General features: G+C 38.3%; 1 protein-coding gene across 10 annotated transcripts in view; it reads right to left on the reverse strand.

Moving 5' to 3' along the window:
• NCKAP5 (NCK associated protein 5) overlaps window positions 1–16412 on the reverse strand; it is a 556514-nt gene that overhangs the window by 176316 nt on the left and 363786 nt on the right. For all 10 annotated transcript variants that reach the window (XM_035130314.2, XM_035130220.2, XM_035130308.2 and 7 more), the window contains one exon: window positions 12418–12567. In XM_035130314.2, the coding sequence (XP_034986205.2) occupies window positions 12418–12567 (150 nt within the window). The remainder of the gene's footprint in view (window positions 1–12417; window positions 12568–16412) is intronic.

Here is a 16412-nt window from a genome sequence, read left to right on the forward strand (position 1 = left end):
TTATCAATTTGGTTTCATATTCCTTGCTAAATATCAAAATTAATATTTGTGAAGCAGAAATCCAACATAATTGGAAATTATTCTCTCCCTTTTGGTTATTTGCTTTCTAATAACCTATTATTAGAAAGCAAAAGGACAAGTACAGAAGAGACATCTATCTATATTCAACTGTGGAGTAAAATGAATGTCAGCTTCCATTGAATTAAGAAATATTTCAAAACATTTCTACATGCTGAATTACTTAGAGTAAATCAGTATTGAAGCATACCTATAAAATGGGAATATACAAAAAAGAGTTTGGATCACTATTTGAAACAAAACAAGATTCATGAAGTCTACATGCATATACTGTCTATGCAGAGTTAATGCTGGTTGTCAAAAGCACATTTTCTTATTCACATTCTAAAATAGACTATGAAAGGTAATTTACATCAAAAGTACATTAACACTTCACCATTTTACAAAGCCCATATGCGATATATGTGTGTTATATGAGTCTAAGTACTCAAGTAAATTAAATGGGATTCCCTGGGCAGCAAGCAAAACATTTAGAGACATAAAGCTCAATTTGAATTTTAACTAAAGTGTCTATTAGAAATCTCTGAACTACTTATTTCTTCATCTGATTACAAAGCATAATACAGAAAATGAGTTTCATCCTATAAAGACTTTCCTGCATAACCATGGGACAAACATTTTGGCTTAGCTTCTGCACTGCACTAACCAAAACTGCCTGGGGAGGAGCCCAAAGAGATGCTTGAGGAGAAGTAAAATGACTGTGATTTCCTCAGGAGCCAGCATGTTCATGCTATTTCATTAGGACCACACTACCCCCCCCTCCTCAATCCCTGCCCCCCTCAGCAAAGGTCACACCCCCTGTAGCAATCCAGCACGTTTGGATATCCGTGTGGTAGCTGGCAGTGCACCTCAGTAGCTCCTGCCCACAGGATCCTCAATTGTCCCCTCCTTTGGGGCAGTGCCAAACAACAGTGGGAGACAAGAGTGCAGAACCCAGAGTGTCTCTGTAGATGTTCTAGCCCCTGTGCTCTGTGGTTGGGAACCTGAACCGGCCAACTGGTCTGTCTCTTCTTGTTCCTTTTCACAGCAAAATAAATAAAGAGGGGAAATATTACTTTTTGTGTGTGAAAGAGTGTCTGTGGGAGATTGTATGTCCCACTCCTGCCACATTTCCTAGTTCTTGCCTTGCCTGCTTTAGGCGCTGGTAAGATCCACTTTGCTGGAATATGGACCCAAACAGGATATGAACAAGATAAAATGGACTTTTACTGGAAAATGAGACCTTACTTCTGAAATAAATCAATCCTCAAAATCTGTAGCTTCATTATAGGAAAAAACTTTATGATGATTTTACTTGTTGTCCTATATCACTTTTCCAACACTGTGACTTTTTTATTTTATTTTAAATGAAGAACCCAAACTGTGCCCACTATTTCAAATGCAGATGCACCATGGTTTTATACAAAGGCCTAATCATACTAGTGGTTCTAGTAATTCCCTTTCTAATAATTCTTAGCACAGAATTTGCTTTTTGCACAGCTGCTGCACATCTGATTGACATTTTCACCAAGCTATCTATTACAACCCCAAGATCTCTTTGCTGCCAGTTCACATCCCATCAGCTTATTTATTCAAAAGATTTCTATACTGCCTTTCAACAAAGCTGCCAGGGTGGTTTACAAATAAAACAAAATACAAGAATCAGAATAAAATTTAATAAATTTCACCGTAATACATTACATAGCCTGAGAGAATAGGAACGCCTTTGCCTGGCTATAGCAATAATAGCAATAATATTGGAAGACTCTCATCACTCATATATGGCAGGGAAACCTGGAGGGAGGCCTTTGAACATTACTTCACTTCCTATGGGCTTGTTGGCATGGGAGGAGAAGGTGTTTCTTCAGAAAAATGGGTCTGAAATTGTAGGGCCTTCAAAGTAAAGTGCCAGCGCTTTGAATTGGAGTTGTAAGCAGAACAGAAGTCACTGCCGTTCTTTCAACATCAGCAAGGTATGTTCCCACCAAGATCAAATATGATCAATAGAATTATTAATTGTTATTGCCTCAATGTACATCATTTTACTTGCACCGAATTTCTTTTGTCATTGACCCAATTTGGACAAATCCTTTTGGAACCTCTGCAGAATGCACAATGCCTTTGGTATCAACTGATTTAAACAACAATCACTAATGGGCAGTTTTCAAAAAGCTTCTCACCATTTAAAGAAACACCCTGGAGGATCAAAATTAGATGTATGTTTTAATGTTAGAACTCAACAAGAGCCCACTAGAGAATGTGCCTGGCTTTTAATATAGCTGGCAGCTCAAATATATTGAAAGGTAAAGGTAATTTTCTGTGACTCCCTGTGGTCTGACCTTATCTTGTGTCCACTGACTAGACTATTAGCCAAGAACCCCTGACACCAGACTATTATGCCTGAAACTTCTATAGCCTGAACAAACTCAATTGAGCAAGATTCAAAAAGCTTTGGATACCTGAACCAAGGAAATGCAGCAGATAAAAAGAAGTCCGTAGCCATCATATTGCTTTGTTTGCAGTGGTATGAAAATACTGCTGAAGGAGGTCAGGTGCTCTCTTGCAAAAAAGTAGAACCTTTACACAATCATGTTAAGCTGTTTCAGAGGAAGTGTCTACTCAATTATTTGTGCTTTTCTGTCAATTTTCTCTTCCATTGTTCAGAACATAATAATTGATGCCGTTTATATTTTAGTTGACTTTTCATGCATAATAGTAGCACTGAAAATTCATAGAGCAACAGATATATATATTTATAATAAATATTAGGCTATCTTAAGAAGTAAGATCCGAATACTGTACAACCAAACACTTGGAAACAATCTTTTTCATAAGGGGCCCTTGAAAAATTTAACTTGCATTGCATGTCAAACACTCTGGGCTTTTCAGGAAGGTAAGGGATTTAATTTATGGCTTGCTTTTATCTGCATTTGTTAATTGGATATATGGTTATTGTTTTGGTTTTGCTTTCCACATCCGGATCATATATGATGAAAGGGGTAGTTTTAGAAAGATATTAAATGAATAAGTAATGTATGAAGGAAGAACTCAGAAATTGTAAGCTTCTTGTGGCAGGACTTTTAAAATGTTTGTAGTACCATATACACCATATATAAAGTATGTAATAAATAACAGTAACAATTTGATCACTTATTAATATAGCAATTAATTATTTAACTGTAATTCGAATAGGCTTTATATTGTACTTATAACTAGTTTTATTTTATTTTAATTACCTTTTAAAAAACCATTTGGATTATATTTTGTAATTTGCAATAATTTCTAAACTGCCCAGAGGATGATGAATGGTGTTTAAACAAACAAACAAACAAACAAACAAACACAATATATTACATGCCTATTTAAATTCTAATATTTATTTTTAGATCTTGCATATTCAAATGTGATAAGTGAGAAATGATATGTTTAAAGTACTGCAAGAAAATAGCATTGAAGTTTAAAAGTGTGGGGGGGATCCCAATTCCCCTACCAATCTAACACAGAGAATACTTTCCTCCCACCATTCCTTTCCTCTTGTCTCTTTTATTTTGCAGCTGAAGCTGAAGAATGAGTGCCATCTCTTAAATACAGTCATACCTCGGTTTAAGTACGCTTCGGTTTGAGTACTTTCAGTTTAAGTACTCTGCGGATCCGTCTGGAACGGATTAATCCACTTTCCATTACTTTCAATGGGAAAGTTCGCTTCAGGTTAAGTACGCTTCAGGTTAAGTACGGACTTCTGGAACCAATTGTGTACTTAAACCGAGGAACCACTGTACCAGCTAATTATCAGGAATTGGACAGCAATGGAATCTGTGACTATGTTCTCATTACTGCAGGGACAATTCTCTAAACAGCTCAGAATCCTATTGGTAAGAATCTCCCTGGGAGAAGAATTAAGAGCAAAATGATCAGATAATTAGGATTAAGTAGGTTGACCTAGGGCAGCTAAGCAGTTAAAAAATTCTAATCATGTGAAGACCCGATATACTAGGGTGAGATGGGGTTTCTATGAATCAGATTAATTGGAATGAGTGGACAACTTCTACAGGTTCATTTGATAAAAAGGAAAGGTTCTGTAGAAACTGTGCATAATTATACTCTAAACTTTTGCTGGATGCAGTGCTTAAAGCCACCAGGCAGATGTTCTCATTGAATTTAGTACTAGCACTGTTCTGAATGCTATCTTCAGGAACAGAGAAGTTACCTTCCCACAAATACTCAAAGCAACAAAGAACTTTATCTGCTTTAATTTACATAATGCATTGAATTTTTTTTCTTTTTGGAAAAGTAAAACCTATATTCTTTAAATTGACCATTTAAAGGATTACATGAAAGTAATCTCTCTGTGAGATTTTGGTTCATCCATGGAAGGTAATCATCATTACAAACAGCATTCCTTATTATTGGTACAAGGTCAACAAATAGCTACTTTGAAAAAATGAATCAATAGAGCCATTTCCTATGGCTATTTGATTAAGATTAGAGAGGATTTTGGAAACACACTATTAGAGTTCTGTGTAGATAGACAAAAATTGGTATTTATTATAAGAAGAAATATTTATCATAATGATTTGCACAGAGGGAAGCAAACAACTATGTTGGAATATCAGTAAAGGTGTTTGGAAATTATTCGCTGGCAAAAAATAGGTCAAGTGTAGTTCAGCAAACTTTTGCTGACTTTAACTCAGCCAGAAGCAATGAGATTTTTCACACATAAAATTAGACTTTCACTGGAAACCTTCAAGATTATACATTTTCACTGCTTTCCACTTTTTTTGTAATTTGGTCTGGAAAAGCCAGGTTGAATACAGCCTTCGGTCACTTATATACAAGCACTTTTTATCCTTTGCCATGGGAAGAGTGTAAATGTGCCCTTTCCTATTCCCTCATGCAGCCATATATAAACTAGTGCCTAGCACAAGCAGGTTTGTCATTTCAGAAGTAATTGGTCAGCACTGAACGACAAGGTAGAAGTAGATATTTAAGTTCCTTCTGGTTGAACAAAAGCCATTGGACAATGTGCAGTTATATCATTCCATGCCTCATTTAGGGCATGTGCTGGACCAGTATCACAAGTGGTGCAGCTCATGAATGATGCAGAGTTCATATGCAAAAAGGAAGCCACTATTGTAGAAACTTGCTAGACAAAAGAGCAATGTTTTTGTTAGCTTGAACATACCTTCATTACTTATGTTGACTAAATGACACAAAAAAATTGATTTAGGATGCTTTAATGACTCCTGACAAACAGAAGTGGAGCTTGATGGATCAGTGCAGTCAGCACTGCATATACAGGTCTGGTGCTCACATCAGCTAGAATGGAAGGGCAGGGGTGAAAGGAAATACCTTTTTGCTGTGCCAGCTCCCTTGTGGTGCCCCCCTTCCCCTAAATGCCTGTTTCTAGGGTTTCTACTGGCTAACAGCCAGCAGTGATACTACCAACAACATATTTTGCCCACAGTATGGACAGGCACCTTGGGGTGCTCCTTGTGGGCAAGACTTCTCTACTGATGGCTGAGCTCCCCCACTGGTGGAACTGGGTAGTGCAGCGGGCAGGACACCTCTGCTCTACCATCACAGCAAGTCTTTGCTCTGCCTACTACCAGCACTACTGCTGCTAATACTGTCTTTTTACTATTAAGTAACTTGGACTCAGTCAGTTTGTGACAAACAGTCAGAATGAATCTTGTTTCATGAATGGATCATGTGCTACTTTGCAACCCCAAAGCTGAAGTTTCAGCATACAAAAGAGAGGGACTAGCAGCTGACAGAAGATCCTGACTAGGCTACTCAGTGAGTTTCATGAACGAGCAGCAGTAAAGCAAACAACAAAAGAGTCTTGCTTAAGTTCAAACGACGTTTGAAGATCTGAAAACTCAGCAAGCCGTTTTTCTGAATTACTATTTTTATTGAAAATTCATAACGAATTTGCCACTGCTATTTGGTTGGGGGGGGCACTTTCATGAAGTAGTTTTAGATTTCCCATCATGTTTGCACTGGTATTGTAAATGGTCAAAGGGGCTAGACGATATTGGGTGGGTGAGAGGTGTATTTCATATTCACTTGGAATATCTATCCAAATCTCTGTTTAAAAATCACTTGTGTATGTATGCAGGCAGCTGCAAGGCCACTGAACTCTGGCAAACATTCTAACTGCTATAGGGACACAGCAAGTCAAAAGATTTTGACAACGCATGAAAAACAAACAGTTTGGGGAAAACATCACACCTAGGTTAATTTAAGATCTGGGTGCTGGAGGACAAATGGGCAGGCAGAGAACTGAGGGCTGGTGCCAGGATGGGACTGGATGAAAATCTTACAAAGGCCCTGAGGATTGAGTGTTGGTGACAAAAGGTCTGGAAGGGCAAGGGAAGGAGAGGTGAGTGCTAGGAAAACAATGTTGCTAAGGGCTGTGTAAGCAACTGAGAATGATCCTTAAGGAAGTTAAGGGTAATACTTTTTCAAATAGATCTCATTTTGCTGCTGAGTATCTGCTCTACCATGTATTTATTTTCCAATAACTGCCACAAATCCTTAAGGTTTGTCTTCTTGTTTAGGTATTTATTTAATTATAAAAGTTTCCCCACAATATCTCTCTTCGTGTTCTGTGGTCTGATTTAAACAAGAGGAGGCCATATTAGCCACTTTGAGATTTTTCTTTACAATAAAGAGATATATAAATTGTATTGTATATGTATATGTATATGTACTGGTATATAGCACTTACATGAGAGGAAAGGGTTGCAGCTTGGTGGAAGAGCACATACTTTGCATGCAAAAGGTCTACAGTTCAGTCCCCAGAATCTCTGGGTGGTGATGGAAAAGACTCCTGTCTGAAACTGTGAAGAACTGCTATCATTCATTGTACATAGATAGTACTGAGCTAGATGAAGCACTTGGATGACCTGGTGTAAAGCAGATTCCTGTAGTAGTACCATGTAGCTGCCATCACACTGAAAGGGCACCTACTGCATGACGTATGCCTTTAGAGTCTCTTCTCCTTCAACCTCTCTATTTATTCGAATACAGGTAACTCACATAATAAGTGAGGGTTTGGTTCTCAGGGGTCCATGTGTATACACAAAAACGTGTAAAGCCAGTAACTCCATTTTACTCTATTTTTTTCTGCAGGAAATTCCAGTTTACCATCAGTGTCCCTACAAGAATCATGTCCATTGCCTACCATGTGATGGTGCCCATATATGCGGAGGTTTTTAGATTCTTTTCTTTTCCCCACACAAAATAAGAAACCGAATTCAGTACCTTTTTTTAAAAGACCACAATCAAGAGAAAAGACCACGAAAGAGCTACTTCATAAAAGTTTTATCTCTTTTAGAAGGCCATATCACAGGGGAATATTTTTTACTTTGTATCAACTATAAGGTTTTTTATTGTAACTAGGGAAGTAAATTAAATGGGATTTCCTAAGCAACGCATGTTCATGACACAAGGGAGCTGTGATATCTAAAAAATCATAATTTGACAAGAATTCTGGGCATCGAGAGTATAAGTGAGTAGGAACTATTTGTTAATTATCATCTGTTCCCTTAGATTGCAAATGTACAGAATTTATCAGTCACTAAAGCAGAAATAGAATTGGCAGAGGGAGATAAAGAATAGAAAAAGATGACTGACTGAACGGCTAGGAAGGGCAAATGCTGAACTTAAGTCATACTTTAGTTTTATCTGTGCTGCATAGAATTACAAAATTCTGGGAGAAAGAATGGCTACCTTTGGGAGGACTTTCAAAAGTATTTTGTAAAGAAAAAACATGAATAGCTTCCACTCCTTTCACCTCAAGGGAGTAGTATATATGTTAAAGATGATACCCACCCACCCTCTATGGGAAGGCAATGCTCACCTAGTGACAGTGAGAAACTGCTGCAGTCCAGGATGGCTAGCTCTCCTCAAGTGGCTGCATTAACACAATTTATATGTAAAAGAGTATGGTGATGCTGTTAAATTAATACAACCATTTTTGAAAAACTGGGAAGACTGCCATACTTGTACACTACATACTCTTCCTGATGGCTGTAAAGCAGTGGATTCTCCCTCTTCCTAGGCACATAAATGTCCACCTTCAATTAATTATTCCTCTGGGAGAAGGACGCCATATATACCGCAAGCACACCTGAGCAGCATGTGTTAACCAACCCAACAGAGAAGTATAACAAAGACTTTAACTGAATATATAACTAAGAGCAGAAAAAAAGAGGGAGAAAATCAGGAAAGGGGGTATCTCGGAGGAAAACCCTTAATCCAGAACTAGTAATGAAGGGTAGTTCAGATTTCCTACTTTCACCAGGAAAAACAGAAACTAGCCAATTCCAGTTTGTTCCGAGTCTGCTCACCGGGATATAAAAATAAAAGTTCCAGTCAGGATGGGTTGTGCTCTGCCTACGGTTCTCAGAATTATCAGGATTATGTTATGATTTCCATGTTTAGAGCAAAAGAAGTGCAGTGTCTGGAAAGCTGTGGGATTTTAGTAGACAGAGACAATCATCACTCTCACCCATTGTGCACGACCACATTCTTGATAATATAGGTCTTGCTCCCAATGTTCACTTGGATTATTTAAACTGTCTAGAGGATGCGGCATAATTCTCCATTCCACCTTGGAAGACTGGTACAGAAAGAACTGTACAATCTGGCCCTGAGGGTCATCAGGCTGGGAGATAATATTCATCATGGCATCAAATAATGACTATGAGTGCCCACACCTATATACAGTGGTACCTCGGGTTACAAACGCTTCAGGTTACAGACTCCGCTAACCCAGAAATAGTACCTTGGGTTAAGAACTTTGCTTCAGGATGAGAACAGAAATCGTGCTCCAGTGGTGTGGCGGCAGCAGGACCCCCATTAGCTAAAGTGGTGTCTGAGGTTAATAACAGTTTCAGGTTAAAAACGGACCTCTGGAACGAATTAAGTTCTTAACCAGAGGTACCACTGTATTATAATTATAGAAAGAGAGAAGAGAAACTACATCTCATATACGTTGTGCAAGTGAATTAGCTGCCTACTTCCCCATGCCTGAAAACATTTTGAAAACATGATACCAAAACTCCAACATCCGCACTAGAAGAATTAATGAATAACTATTTTTGTTTTTTTCAAACCCACTAATTAAATACAAAGATTAATTATTCTCCAAATACCAAAGGATTAAACCCACTAATTGCACAACTAATAAAATGTGTGTCTCTTGATTAATAAACCTCAGAGCTTCCAGTGCATGACATAAAAATTTATATCTACCAAGCTCAAATACACAAGGGTAAGGATATATAACATTAAACCAACATACAATTAGCAACACTTTATTTTAATTATCTTTGGATACTATTAACATTGGTCCTGTAGTTCATTTTTCATCATGGATTACTCCTTAAAACTGCTTGTGTAGATTAATTCTGGAAGTATTGGCACTTTTTTAAAACCAAGCTGTAGCACAAAACTGGAATCAATGAAGAAATCCTATTCGGTGACCTTCCAATAGCCAGGTTTACTGTGGGCTTCCCTCCCCCCTCTTCAAGGCAATTGACTATAATTGATAAAAAGCTATGACTTCATTAAACAACTTTCTATCATCAGAAAGGAAATGAAGAACCGAAATAGCTATACGGACACAGGTGAAAAACTAGGCTAACAGAACTTTTTGGAAATATATTGGAAAGTATATTGGAAAGAAAGGTCTGCATGGAACATCAACCCACTAAGTAAATATTGACCTTTAAAGGGGGTGGAGGAGCAGTCATACTAGTAAACAGCAGAAGTTGTACATATTATGTGAACCTAAGTTAAGATTTGATAACACTTGCAACTTATGAATGGATTGCTTACAGACATAGACTGTAAGGACAAATATAATGATATTTGGAATATCATATAATGATATTTAAGGGACGCGGGTGGCACTGTGGGTTAAACCACAGAGCCTAGGGCTTGCTAATGAGAAAGTTGGGGGTTCGAATCCCCACAACAGGTGAGCTCCCGTTGCTCAGTCCCAGCTCCTGCCAACCTAGCAGTTCGAAAGCACGTCAAAGTGCAAGTTGATAAATAGCGCTACAGTGGGAAGGTAAACCGTGTTTCCGTGTGCTGCTCTGGTTCACCAGAAGCGGCTTTGTCATGCTGGCCACATGACCTGGAAGCTGTACGCCGGCTCCCTTGGACAATAATGTGAGATGAGCCCCGCAACCCCAGAGTCGGTCACGACTGGACCTAATGGTCAAGGGTCCCTTTACCTTTTATAATGATATTTATAGTTAATAAAAATATAGTAGGTTATAAATAACCATCTTCTTCTTCTTTGGCGATCACCCGTAGCCAAGTAAGATTGTCTTCCATAAACACGGTTTTAACAATGAGTCCGTAAGTGACTGTGGAGGCCAATTCTGGATCCACACGTCCTTCCACACTGGGGACATTGGTTCCTGGGTAGGAGTTGATCACGGTGTGGATTTGCCAAGTGTGCCTTCCTCCTAGCACGTTTCTCCCGTATATGTATTTGGATAATAATAACTGTTATATGCCTATATACTACTCAAAAATGCATGAAATAGTAGTTATTTGCATATATATTGATATACCTTTCTTTCTTTTCTTCAATATGCAATTATAATTTTTACTTTTATTTTGTTCAACTGAAATACCCTCAATAATTTCTTTTAGAAATAGTTAAGTATCGACTTTATAAAGTGATGTACACAAGAGCATGAAGCTATGAAATATAATTATTTGCAGCATGATAAATGGACAAGAAATGATTAAGTCTCTTTAAAATGGGGTGTTAAAGATTTGAATACAGAATTTGTGCTGTGCTGTGTGTGTGTGTGTGTGTGTGTCTAGTCTATCATTCTCAGACACATATGTTGAAACAGAACTAGTATTTTGCTTGACAAGCCACCCTTGGGTTAAGTAAATGGGCACCTCAGAATCTCATAGGGTTGGTCCCCATTCTCCATAAAAATGATTATTATTATTTATTAAATTTGTATACCATACTTCATCCGTAGATCTCAGGGCGGTTCACAACATAAAAATGCAAGATACCGTAAAATTAAAACATAATAAAAACAAAAACAAAGCAGTAACTTTCCTCCCCCCACCCCTCCCACAAACACATTTAAAAGTTGTTAATCAGCCAAAGGCCTGGTAGAACAGAACATTTCTGCCTGACACCTAAAGGTGTACAATGAAGGTGCCAGCTGTATCTCCCTTGGGAGAGCATTCTACAAACAGGGAGCCACTGCAGAAAAAGGCTCATTCTTGTGTATCCACCCTCCAGCCCTCTTGTGGAGGAGGAACACAAAGATGATGATCTCAGGGTCCGGGTAAGGAGAGAGGCAGTCTTTGAGGTACTGCGGTCCTGAGCCATTTAAGGCTTTATAAGTCAAAACTATCACTTTGAATTGAGCTTGGAAGCTAATTGGCAGCCACTGCAGTCAGGCCAGGATCAGTTAGTATGCTCAAACTGTCTTGCCATGGTGAGCACCCCAGCCACTGAATTCTGCACCAGCTAAAGTATCAGAACCATATTCAGAGTATCTAACCTACAGCATACCAGAGGATAGACAACATCCCTGTCCAGATAGGACATCCCTGTCCAGATAGGAGCACAGCTAGGCCACCAGCTAAAGCTGATGGAAGGCACTCCGTGCCACTGTGCTCACCTGAACCTCAATCAACAGCAAAGGATCCAAAGCTACCTCCAAGCTGCATACCTGCTCCTTCAGAGGGAGGGTAACCCCAAACACAGCCAGCCAGATGATTGGGGTATAATAATAATAATAATAATAATAATAATAATAATAATAATAATTAACACCCCCCAATCCATCTGTTCTAGGGAACCACCAACTAAGCCCTTATTGAAATGGATCTAGAAAAGCAGTTTCCCCCAAGAGCACGTTGAGGAGAATAATTCCTAGACCTGGGTCCACCAGGAGTTTGCTGGGGCCCTCACTCCTTGCACTAAGAAGACGGGAAGGTAGGGAGGATACAGTGGAGCCCCTTTGTGATTTTTGCCCTAAAATGAACACCTGAAACTAAATCGTAAAGACTTAGGCTTCTGTATTGTAGTCTCTGTGGGTTTGAGCTAGCCTCAAGCTTGAAACAAGTTAAATTTATTTATGAATTTTCTTTTTAAGGATATATGATCCTTGACATTAGAGAGAGATCATTTCAATGGTTCCAATGCAGAGCATTTCGCTCATCTTGGTTTAATGAATCGTGATCAAAAAATACTTTGTAACAAGTGCTTAGGTGAACTGAGAAAGTTAAGATTTATACTGCTCTACGATTCAGTACCAATAAAAGTGAAGACCCCCCTTATGCAAAAAATCCTTTTTATCCTACCTCCAGAGCCTTCAGCCGTTCCAGCAATAATTTTGTCTTTTCCTTTTCCTCTTCAGCGCTGCTGTTTTCATCCCTTGAATCTTTATCTACTGACATGCAAATGTCTTCCACCACTGTTTTAGGATTCTTGCTCTCGTGAGTAAAGGTTTCCTAAAAGATCAATGTATTTTTTCATCAGTAAAATGGTAAAAACAATACAAAGAATAAGCAATGTAATTATAATATCACACGTACACACATTGTAGGCATGTTTCAAAACTTTGTGGAAGTGTGACATCTAATATATCATGCAATAACATCATGCATATATTTAAATATATACACAGCGTATACCCTGCAATGAGATATGGCGTTTTCCTGAATTATCATTTAAAATGACAGTACTGTACTCATTGTCCATTGTTTCTTTCCTTTCCAGAGCTTTCTATTACAACCACCACACAGGTACCACCAAAAACAATGGCCCTTTGTCCTCTCATCTTCTCTCCAATGTAGTATTCAGAAATGCAAAATAGAAGCCATCACAATCAAGATGTGAAGTCCTCCCTCACCCCACTGTACAACCATAGCTGCCGCTTGTAGGAATAAAGAAACTCACAATGTGAAAAGATAATATTACACATATAGAATTCCTAAGATCAAAGGTTATGTTTTAACCCTGCAGTTAGCCCATGAGTGCATGGTGTTTTTTGTTTTGTAAAGAAGCCAATGTGTTCCTCACCTCCCCACAATTGAATTAAGACCTTGCTCATGGTCAAGTTAGGTGGAAAATTTGCTTGGCTCACATTTTAATGTGAATCTACCCAATTCACACTTCCTGAACCACCGTGCAAACCAAAACATGGTTACCCCTTGAAATTAATACTTCTCATAATTCTGTGATACAGTTTTCTAGTCAAAATAGGGTTGCTTACAAAAATACACTTTTGGCTGAAGAGCAGGGTACAAATACTCTCAATAAATAAATACTTTTCAGATGCGAGTGCTGTAAACAACTGTGCCCACCCACTGGCTAAAGTCTCTTTGATCACATGGAGGCTTCTGCTTGTGGTAAATAGACAGGCAATTTTCACTGATTCCTCTCCTCTACAGTCCTCTATACACCCCACAAGAAAAAAAAATCAGTTGCAGAGGATTGGTGGACTCTTTCAAATAGCACGGAAGGTGCTCTGGGGAGCTGCAGAGAAAAGGGAGAATCAGCTAAATCACTTTCTGGTCCCTGAAGCCTCAACTGGATTAAAGAGCCTTCTGTCAGCAAAGGAACATAAATGGATACAGCCCAGTGTATTTAGGTTTCTAACTCCTTTTGCATTATGATAGGTATTTCTGTTTGTTAAACCCTGTCATACAGATGCCTCCCATGTTTAGCCTATATATTGTGTTTCCTCCCAGAGGTACCAGCAGAGATATTAATAATTCCTATTCACAAAATATTTGTATATGCTTCGAGCTACAACTTCACTTGCCTCCATATATACCAGCTTTGTAGTCAAATATTGGGGGAGGGGGGAAGTGTTCAAAATTCTCAGAATCACATATATCCAGATATCTTTTGCACATGGTTAGAGTGCTGGGCTAGAACAGTGGTTCTCTTTTCTTTCCCTCTGGGCCACACTTTCAGAATAAAAAATTGCTCGTGCCGCACCAAATTTTTTATTGGTAAGAAATATATTGGAAACAAAAAGAAACAACAGCTAGCAGTGCTTGATTTATAACACAGAACACAGCTACTTTATAATATGGTCATGGGACATCCAGAAAGTATAAAACAATGAAGCTACATAAGAATATGAATCATTCTCAAAATTTAATTATAAACGAGTCTGTTACATATGAGCCTTAAGTATGTACAGTACATAAGCTCAATGAGTTTGATTGCCCTTGAATCTGCCCAGCACATTCCCATTTCCTCCTGCTACATCAATGTGGTGCGCCACACCATTTGAGAGCCACAGGGCTAGCATCTGGAAGATCAGGGTTCAAACCCCCAATCAGCCAGGAAGCTCATCTGGGTGACTGTGGGCCAGTCATTATCTCTCAACTTAACCTACCTCACAAAATTGTTGCAAGGGTAAAATGGAGAGGGGGGTAGAGCTGTGTAAACCACCTTGATCTCCTTAGAAGAAAGATGGGATATAAATGTAATAATAAATATAATAAATAAACAACAATCCATGCTAGAAGCTGCATTATGCACAAATGCTGATGTATGCATAAACACTTTCCTTGTGCAATCAAAACGAACATAGCATTCCAAAATACTCCCAGGCCCCTCACTTTTGATCATGAAAATGTTTGGAACACCCCCCATGTCCATCTGTTCTTACCCTTGCATCTTTTCCCCTCCCTCCCCTTCCTTCCATCCCTCCCCTTCCTTTGCTGTTCCTTTCTGTTGTGCAAGTTCTAGTCTACACATGCACTGAACAAGATGGCAGAATGGATTTCCCACCTGTGAGACCAAGGTGATACAGTCTACCACCCCAGGATTCTGCCCCATGTGTTTACCCAGCATAGCTGTCATCTCCCTGGATAAGGGCTTGCCTTATATGACCTAATGCCACGTACACTGGTATTATCATGCTTTTCAAACTACCAAATCTCCAAAAGGATATTGTTATTCAGCACACAAACAAAGCTGTTAAGGAAGAAAACAACATGACTAAACATAGCTGCATGGTACTCTGAATTGGAGCCAATAATTAAATCTTGTCTGACAATCCATTTATTGTAAAGCAATTAAAATAAGCTCATTCATTCAGGCATACATTAAAAAATAATGATCAAACAACAGTTCATAGTAAGTGCCATTCAAACACTGACCACACTTTTTAGGTACAAGATAGAAAGCCAAAATGAATAAGTACTAGTGTCGGGCAAAAGTTCTCACAAAGACATTTCACTGAATTCATATGTTTTTCAAATGATGGCATATACCATGACCCTAGAATTTTGCCAGAGAGTTGGGATAAAAGAGACTTATTTTCAAAGTGCATGGCAGATACGTATGACTTACGGTTTTATAGAAAGCAATCCTTAGACAAAGTATAATAAATAAATAAATAAATAAATAAATACTTCTAGGCCTTTTCTTTTTTGGCACGTAGCCCAAGTTAGCAGAGTTGAAAATTCACACTGAATGTCAACTAAATAAGAAATACATTGGGGGCGCATATGGCACAAAAGTAATACTAGAAAAAGTTGATGCTGAACAAATTTATAGAAAACAAACAGAACAGAATGAAATAACAAATCAAAAAAGAGACACAGGTGAGCTGTGAGCTTTCAATGCCAATCCCTTTTCTCAATAAATCAATAGAAGATGTGCAACTGTGTTCAATACACGTATGTATAGATTGATTGCAATTTGCTAGTCCCATCATTACCACAATATAGGTCTGTGGCCTGACCAGGATATTCATTTTTCAAATTAAATCTGCAGTTGTACTAAAACAACTAGTCTCATTTCTAATAAAACATGAATAGTATCAGGCTATAAGAGTATTGGTTAACTACTAATGGCTTTAAAAAGACATAAAATGTGTGACATTGCTACTAGATTTCTCTGCAGCAGGATGAAGTTTCCATGGGGATAAATTTTGTAGGAGAACATATTGTCCACTTGTATATAACTGGTCTCTCTGACAAACTCCTAATTAACAGGAGAGCCCATGGCCTTCACTGTGACATGTACTTTTGGCTCATCAATTAAAGACAAAACCATCTCAATGCACTGAAGTCTATAACACATGGTGTAATGTAGTTTTTGATTTGACTTATGGCACACTTAGTAAAGGATTGGTCACCACTGAATTATTCTGATTATTAGCATTTGAATGTCAATCAAATAAGAGACACTTAGTGTCAGCCTTTCATCTTTACCAAAGACAGCTTCTTAGACAGTTAATGTCACACTATTTAAGATGCTATACTAGTCAATGCCACTTAATCATGGCCATCTTGAAAATGTTCTCTTTAGCATATTTGACAGGATTGTT

The sequence above is a fragment of the Zootoca vivipara genome, chromosome 1 (assembly GCF_963506605.1).
Source record: "Zootoca vivipara chromosome 1, rZooViv1.1, whole genome shotgun sequence".
Lineage (NCBI taxonomy): Eukaryota > Metazoa > Chordata > Lepidosauria > Squamata > Lacertidae > Zootoca > Zootoca vivipara.